Consider the following 13,826-nt stretch of genomic DNA (forward strand, 5'->3'; position numbering starts at 1 on the left):
TGGCATGAGTGAAACGCTCCTTTCTCCGCAGGACACTGTGGCAGAGGCAGAACAGATGTTGCAGCTGCACCAGACGCTGCGGCAGCAGCTCAGTGAGTGCGAGGCGTGGCTGCGGTCGCAGCAGGACTCGCTGGCCGGCTGCAGTGAGAGCCCCGGCGAGGAGGACGAGCTCAACTCCAGGATGGTGCAGCTGCAGGTCGGGCGCTGACGCCTTTTATTTGAGCACTCATCCCCGGGAAAACCACAGCTCCGTGTCGCTCCGTTACTCTGTGGTATTGTGCACACCTTGGAGAGGGCCATTGAAAGCAGACGTGCAAGACAGACCACTTTGAATGTGTCAAGCCATGAGTTGCATTTGGTGTAACAACGCTGTCTGTTCTCTTATTCATTACTCATGGCATGCATTGCTGCATACAAGTCACAAAAGAAGCAGCTTTACATTCAGTCTTCATTTGCTCCGTGCATTTTACTTGTTATTCACGCCGATCGGCCTCTGGACTGAGGCCTACAGAGCGGGCTTGACTCTATCCCCGCAACTCGGGAAAGGCCGCACGCGAAGTCAAAGCGCCGTATCGGCCTCTGCGGCACAGGAGCTGCAGGCGCGGTTCGGGGACGGCGAGCGGCTGCTGGCGGACGCGGCGGCGTGCCGAGACCGCCTGCTGGGCGGCGGGGAGCCGTGGGTGGACAGCAGCGCCCTGGAGCTTCTGCGGCAGGACCTGGCGTCGTACCGGCAGCAGCTCGGCCACGCGGCCACGCGGCTGGGCGAGCTGCTCGCCGAGCACACGCTACTCGCCGAGCGCTACGGCGCCGCCGACGCGTGGCTCTCCGGCATGGAGGGGGCGGTGAAGACGCCGCCGGACAGGAGCACGGACAAGGGGGAGAAGTCACGGCACATCGAGCAGCACAAGGTGTGAGAATCAGAGTTGCCGACCTCGTCAGGGAGCGTAAACCACGAAGCGAACTCCGATCGTCGTCGCAGCAGGGACTTTTAGCTATCCATGGAATAAAGACAATCACCGCATCGCACGCTTTCGGTTGCACTTCTTTGGCCATCTGGAATGCTCTTGCTTCTGATATTAGGAAGCCACTGGAGCTACGCACTTTAAAATCATCCATATTGAAAACTAATTTTCTTTAGAACTGCTTTTTGTGTTAAGTTTGCTGTCCTTTCCCCGCATCTTCGATTAGCGCGGTTGGCTACGTAGAGTGCGAAAGAAGTTCAACATACATACATACGTACAAAGTTGCTGGGCCGGAAACAGCTGCCACCAACATCATCTGTAAAAGAATATGCTGGGAAAGTCAGTGTTTCAACTTGCTTTGTATGTTGCTGTCTTCAGAGTTACTGCAGCGAGATCGCAGACAAGAAGGAGGAGGTGGGGGGAATCTACTCTTTGGCCCAAAACATCATCAAGGAAAGCCACTTTGTGACTCGAATGGGCAGCTTGGCTACTCAGTTGTCCACCAGATACCAAGCTGTGCTCCTATCTGCTAAGGTAAGACATGGACCTCCCGAGGAGCAGCTGTTTCAATTCTTAATTTGTTAATATAAAAAAAACACAAGGTGTTTGTAATTGCAAACATGACAATTTTGATTTTGCAAGAAAAGTCAGAGTGAAAACATTTTTATCCAGGACCAGACAAAGTCCCTGGAGAAAGACCTAAAGATGGTGGAAGAGGCGGAAAGTGGACTCTCCGCTGCCGACGACTGGTTGAAGGAAGCACAGTGCAACTTTGCCAACTTGAGCAGGAGCGCAGACTGCATGGACATGGCGATGATCACAGAATACATCAAGAAGATACAGGTCTGCAACATCGTTTGAAGCTGTAAATGAACACGCAAGTTCGTTTGTAAAAAAAATTATAAACGATGCTAGAAACACAAGGTTCAGCGTTTGCGAGCGGCGGCGTCGTTTCACGAACCGTCGCTACCGTTTGCATCTGCAGGTGCTGCAGGCCGGGCTGGAGAAGGGCCGGAAGCTAGCGCGAGCGGCGCGGGAGCGATGCGAGCGCGCCGCCGAGTGCTCCCCCGCGGAGCAGGCGGAGCGACTGTGCGCGGACGCGGCGGGCGTCTGGGACCGGCTGGGCGAGCTGGAGGCAGCGGTCAGGGAGCACCTCGTGAGGCTGGAGCGCTGGCGGCAGCTCGGGGCCGAGCTGGACGGGAGGCGGCAGAGGCTGGCGCGCTGGCTCGGCGAGCAGCGTGAGCTGCTGTCCACGCCGCCGGAGCCCAAGCCTGAGCTCTACGAGAAGAAGGCCCAGCTACACAAGCACAAGGTGGCGTCAATAGGGGTTCACGGGGTCACGCCGTAGGAATGTGAAATGTCCACTGCCGGATGAGAATCGGTAACAAGATGACAGCCATAGGTTCATGCTTATTTGAGCAGGGATCAACTTTGGCTCTTGGTTTGACTTGTAGTTAAAACGGTCATTAACAGGTTGCGAGTAATCGATTTAGTAAAGAATGAACCACATGTTGTAGCACATTGCAAACTATGTAATCTATTCCTGTGGGGATGGAAAATTCAATACTAATTTACCTCAAATACTTTCAATTAGCTTGGTTTATGTCATCTGCAAGCTACATGTGGTAGTGACAAGTCGTTCCCTTAAATTCAGCAAGAGAAATATCAGGATGGCATCATTCACAAATTGTCACTGGACGATCCTATATACAACACACTGTGTTCTTCCGATCGCCTCCCCTGTAGAGTATAATGCAGGGAATCCTCTCGCACGAGGCCGCGGTGGCCTCGCTCATCGAAAAAGGCCACGCAGTGCAGGAGTTCACGGCGGACCCTTCCATCGGGCAGAGCCTTCTGGACCTGCAGGGGGAATTTGAAGAGATCCGAGAAATCAGCAAGGTAGGTCGAGCGTTCGTCAAGCTCAGCGGCACCTTCATCGGCGCACGGAAATCCGCGTCCGGTCCAACGCCGTCACCTTGGCGGTGGTTTGTGAATGTGGGGGAAGGGAACACGAGATGCTGCTCCAACGCTGTGCCCTTGCGTGTCGACCCAGCGCTACGTGGAGGATGCCGAGGCGTGGCTGAGGCAGCACGAGGAGTACCGCGGCCTGCAGCAAGCGCTGGAGGAGTGGCTCCTGCACGTGTCCGGGAGGTTGCTCGCTCCCACCACCATTCCCGGCGCCACGCTGGAGGGCACCACCCAGCACATGGCCCAGCACAAGGTGCCCACCAGCGCCCGGCCCGGGTCGCTCTCTCACTCGCGTCTTCTCACAACGCCGTTTGGTTTTGCCGATGTCGGACGATGCCCTGCTTGGTTGATTTTATTTAACGAGACGCTTTGTGTCTGTGGTGGCTTCCGATGCGCACGTGAAAGTGTCGGCAAATGAATGAAGGTCAAAGGGTACGTCCCAAATTCTCATATAAGAAAGGGGTGGTGCTCATCTCCATTGGCGGCCTTGGACCAGTGATGGAAATTCCACCAGCTCTCTGGTGGTGCAATGACGCAAAAATTATTTATCAATTCTTTATGTAATATGTAAATTATACACAAATGATACGGTTATGTTAGATTGGAGGACAATGGAGTTATAAAAACGTAATAAAAACAAAACAGAAAAAAATACAAATAATATCAACGTGAAGTAAAAAATTTCCAAAAATATTATTGCATCAAATCGATACTCAAAACCATGGAAATGTAACCAAATGCTGGACATTGCTGTCAACTTTTAAATATTTACTGAGTACCACTCAGTCGATATCGGCAGCTACTGCTGCCGATGACCAGGTCTTAGAAGCTAAGCAGAGTTAAGCCTCGATAGGGCCTGTATGTGCGACCACCAAGTATAACACAAGTGTCATGGGCCATGTCAGCAGCAGAGGATGGTTCAGCAAAATCCATTGCCATTTTGGACATCTACACACCCAACAATCCGTGCTGAGCAGCGTGGTGCAGTCTGGTCAAATAACCACCATGACCCCTGCATTGTTGAAGGCGCCTAATCCAGCAGTGGATTGACTGGTAGACATGCAGCAGCAGTAACGTAGAGGGTGTGCACTGTGGTCCCACTCAGGCGCTCATGGAGGAGATCGTGGGCTTCGAGCAGCGGCTGGAGCAGCTGAAGAGCAAGGGCGAGCAGCTGGTGACAAGCGGGGGGGAGCGCAACGGCCCGCGCCTCCGGCAGCACGTGCAGGGCAATGTGCAGGCGATCGAGAGCAGCTTCCACGCTGTGTGCACCACCGCCGACACGGTATACTGGACGCACCTGCTGTGGACTACTCCCCTTCGCATGAGCCCCAGCCTTTGGTGAAAACTGTTGACAATCCTCTACTCGAAAGAAGGTTGCTCTTTCTGCTGCTGCTGCCGTTGTCTCTGATTATCTTCCTCTTGCTGTCTGCGCTGCGCCAACCCTCTGAGATGCAAGTCCAGGCTCAGGATCTTCCGCTTTGTTTCTGCACATGACGGCCTCAGGCTCTCTGAAGTGTCTTTATATGCACTTCTACCCTAATGTAATTTCACTTCCCTTTCTGACCTCTGTAGCTCTCGCCTTTGATCAGAGTCCCAGCAGAAAGACCTTAAGTCAGTGGGAGAGATGTGGGGGAGTGGTGGGAGAGTCACGGCAGCATTTGTCTGTGTGTATGTGTGTTTTGTTTACACAATAAGTAACAACAACTTTGGCTGTGATGACTTCTCGATCTTGACGTCGGGCGTTCCGATGTTTACAAGCGCCAGCGGCGTCATCATCCTTGCTGGCGTGCTACAGGTGCACCAGAGCCTGGAGCGCGAGCTCCAGAGCCGGGCCAGCTACGAGGACACCCTGCAGCAGGCCAACAGCTGGCTCAACACGGCCGCCGAGGAGAGCGGCACCCTGCAGAGAGACCCGGCCCTGTCGCTCGAGCAGGCACACGCCCAGGTACACACCACCTCGCACTAGCGCTCCCTGAAGCTTGAGTTCACCTCGGGCGATGAGTCGTGAGGGTGACAGCATGTGCGTGTGTGAACGTGCGGCTGCGCAGGCAAGGGACGTGCGCACGCTCCAGGAGCAAGGTGCCACGTACCTGCAGCTGCTGTCCTCCCTGTCCGAGCCGTCCGACGCGGTCACGCAGCAAGCGGCCGCTCACATCCGGCAGGCCGGGCTGCAGGTGAGCAGGCGGGATCTCGTCTGGGTGGCTCCCGTTGCGGGGAGAGGCCGGCGTGTGCGACTCCGGCCGCAACACGGACGGGCTGACTGCAGCTCGTGCTGGGGGCGGGATGTTGGTGTTTGCCTGCAGCGTTTAGCCAGTGAAATGAACAGTGCTATACCAGCTGGAACAATGCGGTAGTAATGATGTAAATGTATGATCACTACAGAATCTAGAGTGTTTTGTCGTGCTATATTTACATTAGGAATGCAGTGTCGATTAATTTGGTTGATTCAGGGTCATGATTCGATTTAAGAATCGATCAATTTCATTTTTGTACTCTTTCTGAGGTTTTGTTTCGTGCATCCGAGTCTTTTATGACAACATTAGCATATTACATGCATACATACTTGTAAATATTGCACTCTCACACGCACACACCATTCAATGCATGTATCCTGAGCATAAGAATCAATTAATCAACTCGTGATAACACCTTTAACTAAAATCACGAAACACACCGGTGATGCACAGTAGCGCGATTGCGTCCGTGCCATGCGGCTTTACCGTCGGACACGATGACAACGATGATGATGATGCGTGGACGTTGCGTCGACGCAGCTGGAGGACGTGCTGGTGAGGCGCCATCAGGTGGTGCGGCACTGGGAGGAGGTGGAGCAAGGCAGGGCGGAGCTGCGGAGCTGGCTGGCGGACGCGGAGGAGGCGCTGCTCAGCCTGCAAAGCCAGCCCAGCGAGTTGGAGGGGAAACGGGCACAGAGCAAGCTCACTCAGGCACAGGTGAGGCAGGCTCCGGCGCACCCAGCGGGGCCTTGCGGCTAACCGATGTTTCACGGTACACCCGAGTCGGCCTGCTTTTAAAGAGATTTTAAACACAGTAAAACCTTGGATTGCGAGTAACTTGGTCTGCGAGTGTTTTGCAAGACGAGCAAAAAATGTCAATGAATTTGATAAACGAGCGAGGTCTTGAAATACGAGTAGTACGTGTGTATACGCTTTGTCTGCCGAGCGTCACGTGATCACAACTGATCTACGAGTGCTTTGGATTACAAACACGTTTCCGGAACGAATTATGCTCGCAATCCAAGGATTTACTGCAGGTGCATTGTATTATTTATTAATTGTGTCTTAAGATGCTGCCGCATTTAAATACACCGTATTTACATCTACTGTGCAAACGGGTATTGTGCAGATTCTGTGCGTTTGCACCGTAAGTGGACGAGGTGAGTCTCTGGCTGCCGTACTCCGATGTGCTGTCACCCAAAACGTTCACCCACTGTTGCCTTGTTCTGCAACAATGGAGTCGCACTGACAGAGGGAAGGGCCGGCGCTCTTGTGTCGGACTCGCAGACGTTCACCGAGCAAGTGCTGGCGAAGGAGACGGCGCTGCTCGCCCTGTCGGAGCGCGTCTCCGCGCTGACGGACGGGCGCGAGTCCCCCGAGCACGGCGTCCTGGAAGACGTGCGCGCGCGGTGGCACGAGCTGTGCGTTTGCGCTGGCGAGCTGTGCGTGCGGTGGCAGCGGGACGCGGAGAGGACGAGCGTGTACCGCCGTGCCGTGCTGGAGATGCAGGAGCTGCTGGACACCGTCGCCAAGGAGTGGGATGTCCTGGCCAGGTGAGTTCGCTGGTGCCACGAGGCGCTCGCTGGGACCTTAAACAAGCAGCCACGCGATTCATACTTGGGGAAAAGGGATTTAATTTAATATGGCCTTCCACTTTGAAACTGCAAGCATCTTAGCCATTCTAGAGGGTATATTTTAGACCTGGAAACACTGTATTTATAGTTTTAGCAAGCTCATTTATACCAGTTAGGCTTGAAATTCGTGCACAGTCAATGTATTCAAGTCCTATCGTGATAAAAATTCAGTGTTAACTAAACTGTGGCCCACTAAAGGTATTTAAAGTCCTAATTTGCACTCAGTATGAAAATGGGTTCCCCCCTGGTGTAATGTAAGGCAGTGATATTGATTGATGTAGAGATATTTACAGTGGTGTTTAAAGACATTTTTGGCAGTGGTGTTTGCACACCCCCCACACCACTGCCAGGGCAATGTGAAGCTCGACAGGGACATGACAATTAACAGTACTGGTGCTGCATCTCTAGGGGTGGTGAAAAGCATCGGAGTACATTGCTTGTCCATTCTGTTTTGACTCATATAAATGCAACAGTGATTGGTGGCATCACCTCAACCTTAAGGTATTCTTAGAACAACAACCAGGATGTCACGTGGGGCCTCAGTTTGCGTAACACGGGTTGTTGTTTTTTTTGCAGGGCTGACACAGACAGCACCGCTGCACATCTGGAAGCCCTGGGGCAGCTGGCAGAGAAGATGCAGAGACACCAGCGGAGCCTGGATAAAGTGAAGCAGCAGAGGCAGAGGGTGGTGGAGCACCTGAGCCTGGAAGATCGGGAGCTCGTGCGTGAGCAGACATGCCACGCGGAAGAGTGTTGGGCGCAGCTCACCGCCCAGGTGGAACGCAGGATCCAGGTGTCGGTGGCTGCTCTGGAGGAAATGGAGCGATGTGACTGTCTGCTGCTCGAGCATATGACCTGGTTCTTGAGCCAGCGGGAGCACCTTGGGGAACTCTTGAAGGCTGCCTCAGAAGCCCCCCAGTCTGATATTGTGCACACACTGCTCAAGAGGCACGCAGAAATGAACGCAGAAATCGAGGGCAAGCTCCTGGAAATGAGTAGTGTTCTAAAGGATGCTGAAATGCTGCTTGGCAACCTGGGTAAAATCGAAAGGCTGAGGCTGGAAAAGACATTGGTGGATTCCCAACAGTCCATGAATGGAGCAATGGAAGCTGCGACGCTCTGTCGCAGACAGCTGCAGAAAAAGATCTCGGATCAGGCTCAGTTTTTCCGGCTCATTCAGCAATCGCAATATTGGCTGCAACAAGCGGAGAAAAAACTGAGTGCGGAAGACCACGTGGCACTGATGCCGCAGGACATTAGCAAGCAGTTGCAGGTTTGCAAGAGCATGCACAGCAGCTTGAAAGTCTACCAGTCCGAGCTCACAGCTCTCTGGTCAATGAACAGGGAGCTGTTGGCTGATGGCGAGTCGGAGAAGCCCGAGTTGGAGATGGGACTGCGAGATTTGCAAAAACAGTACGATTCGTTGGTGCTCAAGTCTACGCAAAGGTTGCAGGAGCTGGAAAAATGTTTGCATTTGAGAACGCGTTTCAAGGCAGACCTGGACAAGGTGAGCCAGTGGTTGAAGCAGGCTGACATTGTGACCTTCCCTGAAGTCAGTCTAATGTGCTTGGACTTTGAGCTGAACGCTCAAATTGAGAAGTACCAGCAAATACTCTCCGAAGTGCCTCAGAATGAAAACCTTTTGCTCTCCATCCAAAGGAGCGGCCAGGAAATGATTGAATCTCTAAATGAGTTTGACCACTCCTTCCTCGTGGAGAAGATGGCAAGCCTCCCCACTCACTTCAAAGTGGTTGTTGCGCTCACGCGAGAAAGGTGCGAGCGTGTGCAGGAGGCCTTGGCGAGCCGCAAGGAATATTCAGCCCTCATGGAGTTGGTGAGCAATGCCGTGGAAGAAATTGAGCAGCAGCTTCAGACTCTGAGCAAAGACTCGGTGTCTCTCCCCGCAGATGAAACGACAAGTAAGCTCGAGCAGTACAAAGCCTTGCAGACTAAAGTCGCCGAGATCCAGCCGTCCGTCGATCACCTGAAACAAAAGAAAGAGGGTCTGAGCAGCACTGGCCAGCCATGGCTGCCGGACGAGATGGTGGGGGTGACGAGTCTCTACCAGCGGTTAGCTCGGCAGGTGGGGTGCAAGCTGGAGGAGATGCAGGAGGCGGTGGCATCGCGTCAGCGTTATCAGGCCACAGTGGAGATGCTCGAGAGACACCTGGAGGCTATACACCTGGAGTTGGAGCAAGTTGACCAGGAAACGACGCCAGTGGAGGAGAAGCTTAAAAGCTACCGTGCGCTCTCCAGCAGGCTGCAGGAAGCACAGGCGTTGCTGCAGCAGGCGAGGGAGCAGGCACAACATTTCATTGCGGAGTTGGACGACCCGACACAGGAGACGATAAATCAGCAAACTCAAGTCTGGCAAGAGACGCTGCACTCCCTGCAGAGTGGACTCGGAATGTGCGCTCTCGACTGCGAGGCCAGGCTCATCCAGTGCCAAGACTTCCAGTCCGAGATCGACCTCCTGATACGGTGGCTCCAGGAGAACGCAAAGGACCTGCAGAAGCCGCTTGCCATGGGCCTGAAGACAGCCACCGTGCAGGAGGAGATCAGGAAGCTTCAGCTTCTGCGGGAGGAGATGCAGTCCCGGTTGCGCATCATGTCGGCCCTGAGCAGTCGCGCTGCCCAGCGGTATGCCGAGGCGAGTGAGCCCGTGCCCAGGGACATGGAGCGTAAACTCGCCGAGCTCCAGCAACTGCATGAGCTGTGTCAGCGGGCACTGCACAATAAAGAGGTGAGGCTGATTTGACATGTCAGTATTCCACACATAATGAACCTACTTTTAATGGTTATCAATACAAAGGCCCCACCAACATTTAGACGCATATCGTGTTAAAATATTGCATTGCATTTTATTTGCAACAGAAATTAACGACGAATTTTATTTCTTTTCCTTTGCAAACATTAAGGCGGCGCTGGAGCAAGCCGCCAAGGTCCGCCAAACATTTCAGAAGGCTCTACAGGACGCCTCCGGGTGGCTGCAGGATCTGGGGTCACGGGTTCAGCAGCAGGGCGTGCTCGCGGAGGGCCTGGACGTGGAGAACTCCCAGGAGAGTCTGGAGAACCTCCGTGGGCTCCTGGGCAGACAGGCGGAGTTTGAGAGCAGACTGGTCGAGATGAACGAGGCAGCATCGCAGCTGGAAGGCAGCACGGGGGAGGAGGGCAGAGGGGAACTGACGAAGACCCTGCACTCACTTCAGGAGCAGAAGTCGATCATTACAACACAGGCTAAAGACAGACAGCAGCAATTTGAGAGGTGCAGTAACCTAACCCGGCACATCCCCCAGTGAACACTGCCTTATTTGTCATGGGATAGAAGGATCAAATGAGAACACAGATGATACCAAACATGCATTAATCAGCATAAAAAACGCATGTTTTTTTGTCGTACCAATGCTTAATGGAGGTTAAGAGCTAGAATGTGTCTTCTGTTTATATTGGTTTTTTTTAAGTAATCGGCTTTTGCTTGCCAACATTTTTGTGGTCACCAGTGTGCGTGTAAACATTTAACTTCACATTTTTTGCAAACCGCAGCTTGGATAATCCGCATACGAATAATTAAGAAATAACTGTATTATGAAACAGAATTTTGCAATAGAGTTATAAAATGTTGATCGCTCATATTTTGTATGAGTGATGCCATCGAGTAATGGACTTGCAATCCTGATGCCAACGGTTCGATTTCCTGGGCATGGCACGATAAATGTGTCCAGCACAGTTATTCTATTAGTGGGGGTAAAGTCTTCCAAGCTATATGGCCTGCATGGAACAATACACCAAAATACTCTTTAGAGCAGCTCTCTAAGAGTTCTCTCCCCAAGCAGTGGCTCGGGTAAGCGATTGCAGGGCTGCAGCTTCATCACATTCACCACGTTCGAAAACCCCGTCCACAGCTGTGCGGCAACGTGGGAGGCGTTTCAAAGAACGCGGCACGAGGTGATCACACAGCTGAACGGCACGGAGGCCGAGCTGTGCAAGCTGTCCGCCCCGCAGACCTGCTCCGCACAAGAGGCCTCCGGCAGGCTCCAGCAGCAGGAGGCAAGCACTGCTCATCGAGCCATTTTTAGAGCACTTTACCACATTCCTAAATACATATTTCGCTTTATGACTTAAATCACCTTAAATGCACCGGATCTTGTCAGATTTCGGGCAGCTAAGCAGGAGTTTGAGTGTGGATAGTGCCTAAATGGGAGACCACACTCACTAAATCTGGCGTTGAAGATGGGGCGATGTTGCCAGCAGAGGGCAGTGCAGCAAAATCCATTGCTGTTATATACTCTGCTCCAATATCTGTGCCCCTAACCTCTACCATCCCTATCTGGCCAACGTGATGGAGTATCGTCAAAAACTGCGCAGCATAAAGAGACTCACCCAGCCGTAGATTGACAAAAAGACTTTACATGTCAATGTAGGCTTCCTCGTGCGTTCAACGCATGTTACATCAAACGTCTCTTACACACGGCAATACTTTCTTGTAAAAGAAAAGTGCACGAAGCAAGCGTTGAAATCGAGACCTGCCGTGCAATGCGCGTGACCTTGTGAGCAGCTGCTGCTGGCGAGCGTGAACTCGCTGCAGGAGAAGTTGGCCTCCCTGGAGGAGATGGCCTCTCAGCTCGAGGGCCTGGCCAGTGGGCCAAGCAAGGCCGCTGTAGGCCGCAGCATGACGGCGGTGTGGCAGCGATGGACGCGGCTACGCGGAACGGCTCAGGAGCAGGAGTCGAGCTTGCAGCGAGCACTCAGTGGCTGGAAGGGGCTCGCCCAGGAGGTGCGCGCATGGTCTGCCTTCGCCTGTGAAATGTAACAGAATGTAAAATCGCGCAGTGAAGAGACGGCACGAGGAGAGATGTTTTGGGTGCTTGTTTAGCGAGGAAAACTGAGCAAAAAGTATGTTAAAATACTTTTTCGGAAAGAAAAAAAATCAACAAAGTTCCACGTGCTTTTAAAACTTGAGCGCGCGGTATTTAGTGTAATAGTTCGCAGGAATAAATAAACGGATTTACCGCCTGTGCTCATGAACAGTATCAGAGATTCCTGAATGGAAACGTGGCGGTTGTGCAGTGTAACCCGTGGGTGACAGGGTGGCGCAGTCGTAACACTTGTGCCTCACAGCGAGAAGGTCCTGGGTTCAGTACCCAACTCGAGTGCCTTCTGTGTGGTGTTTGTTTGTTCTCTCTCACTGTTTCTTCTGGGTTCCTAGGTTTCCTCCCGTTAGCAAAACATTTATACAATGTAACTGATATTGGCCAAACGTTTCTATGCTATTTGTTTTGGTGCCATTTCTTGATTTCTTTATTTATTTTGCAATTTGCTCAGTAGTAGCTGTATCTAGGATTTTGTCCTTATATATAGTTAATGTACGGCATTATGGTATGCAATTACCATTAATTACACTATTTCAAATAAAAGTATTATGCTGAAAATATACACTTAATTATTCATAGCAACATCACCCCCCAACTGCAAAAACTTGCAGAACCCTCCTGAAAAAGAGTCTTGAGATTCAGTGAGGTTTCTTGAGTCAACGATAAATGAATGAATACTGCCACGCCACCACAGATGCAGAAGGCGACGCTGGTGCTGGACGGCCTGCAGGAGCGGCTTCCCGACAGCTCCGTTGAGAAGGCCTCTCGTGCCGAGCTGCAGCAGCTGAGCGACTACACGGAGAGCTTCGGCCGCGAGGTTGAGCGCGAGTGCTCCGTCGTGGCCTTGCTACGCCAGCAGGCCCTTGGCCTCCTTCAGCCGACCGCGTCGCCGCCGCCACACGAGTCGCTGATGATGCAGGAGATCAAGGCTATGGAGGATCGCTACGAAACGTGCGTAACCCGACACTGCCGAACGCAATCTCTCGGGAGTGTGTGGGAATGATTGGTGTCGAGTTTTAGTTTCACACTTCACAGCACGAGTGAGAAATTCCACATAAGCGATTGTGACAAGTTTATGCGACGAGTTTTTGGCCCGATTCACCGTGCGGAATGGGTGGCAGCAATTGCAGCGCGAGTAGTGGCAGAATGGTTTTCATTGTTGGGGAATCAGCTTCACATCAAATGGAAATATGTGTTTCTACCAAAAAATGGCAGCATGAAAGGTAAAATAACTACATAAATTGGCCTTTTTGTTTTAAAAATGAGTAATGCAAACACTTATTAGTTCTGCTCGTGCTGCACACCTTTAGTAAACTTACAATATCATGAGTAAGTGTGTTGTTATTTACATATGATATGCACAAGCTGCATAATGAAAATGCTGAAACTCAATTAATACATCTTCCCCACAGCAGCTGTGGGAACTGGCAAGAGGGTAGAAAGTGTTGGCAAGGTGTGGCATCAATGGTTTTGGCCACGATTTACATCTTGCTTTTGAACCCGATTTGTAAATGAGAGATCCACGTAGGGAATGTCTCTGTGCAGTTTGAGACAGAAGGTGAACAGGAGCCGGAAGTCAGTGGAGAGGGAGATGGCGGAGAGAGCGGCTGTGGAGCTTCAGCTGGGCTCGCTTCAGACTTGGAGCCAGGAGGCCGGAGCCTTCCTCCACAACCCGGGCAGTGGGAGTCACGAGGAGCACTTGCGCAGGCTCCAGGTGACAGCAGCAGCAACAGCACGGCACGCTCCACGCAGCCCAGCAGCCCGTGCGGTGCTGCGTGTTTCACTGTAGCGCAGTTAACGAGAAAAATGTTATAGGGGCAGCCAGATAAAGATGCGTCTTAATCGTATTTTTTTTACAAAAGAAATTGATGTTATACTGAAGAATCATGTTTGCTGATGTTTTGGAGTAACATTTTATGTTTAATTAAATACAAAAAATCACTTTGTCAGATATGTTCAGCAATGCCATTATTGGGCCTGAAATGTTTACTATGTTTTCAGATTGCTATGAATTTATTGTGTTTTTACCATGCAAAGGCATAATGTTTAACTCCAGTGTAATAAGAATACAGAGCATCGTCAATGTAGATCTGAATATATATATACGTATGTATGATTACATGACTCCATGTCGGCGACACCTTTCAACGCGCTGTA

The 13,826-nt window shown here is 51.9% G+C and overlaps 1 protein-coding gene across 10 annotated transcripts in view; it reads left to right on the top strand.

Annotated features, from left to right (window-relative positions):
• The window catches only part of SYNE1 (spectrin repeat containing nuclear envelope protein 1), a 152,862-nt gene that overhangs the window by 69,083 nt on the left and 69,953 nt on the right, over positions 1-13,826 (top strand). For all 10 annotated transcript variants that reach the window (XM_078858176.1, XM_078858175.1, XM_078858167.1 and 7 more), the window contains 18 exons: positions 32-196; positions 591-908; positions 1,341-1,496; positions 1,635-1,805; positions 1,948-2,274; positions 2,709-2,861; positions 3,016-3,183; positions 4,036-4,212; positions 4,726-4,875; positions 4,979-5,104; positions 5,705-5,881; positions 6,452-6,717; positions 7,375-9,541; positions 9,717-10,063; positions 10,701-10,845; positions 11,354-11,572; positions 12,364-12,620; positions 13,215-13,383. In XM_078858176.1, coding sequence (XP_078714302.1) covers positions 32-196; positions 591-908; positions 1,341-1,496; positions 1,635-1,805; positions 1,948-2,274; positions 2,709-2,861; positions 3,016-3,183; positions 4,036-4,212; positions 4,726-4,875; positions 4,979-5,104; positions 5,705-5,881; positions 6,452-6,717; positions 7,375-9,541; positions 9,717-10,063; positions 10,701-10,845; positions 11,354-11,572; positions 12,364-12,620; positions 13,215-13,383 — 5,658 coding nt within the window. The remainder of the gene's footprint in view (positions 1-31; positions 197-590; positions 909-1,340; positions 1,497-1,634; positions 1,806-1,947; positions 2,275-2,708; positions 2,862-3,015; positions 3,184-4,035; positions 4,213-4,725; positions 4,876-4,978; positions 5,105-5,704; positions 5,882-6,451; positions 6,718-7,374; positions 9,542-9,716; positions 10,064-10,700; positions 10,846-11,353; positions 11,573-12,363; positions 12,621-13,214; positions 13,384-13,826) is intronic.

This window comes from Lampetra fluviatilis, chromosome 7 (assembly GCF_964198595.1).
Source record: "Lampetra fluviatilis chromosome 7, kcLamFluv1.1, whole genome shotgun sequence".
Taxonomy (NCBI): Eukaryota; Metazoa; Chordata; class Hyperoartia; order Petromyzontiformes; family Petromyzontidae; genus Lampetra; species Lampetra fluviatilis.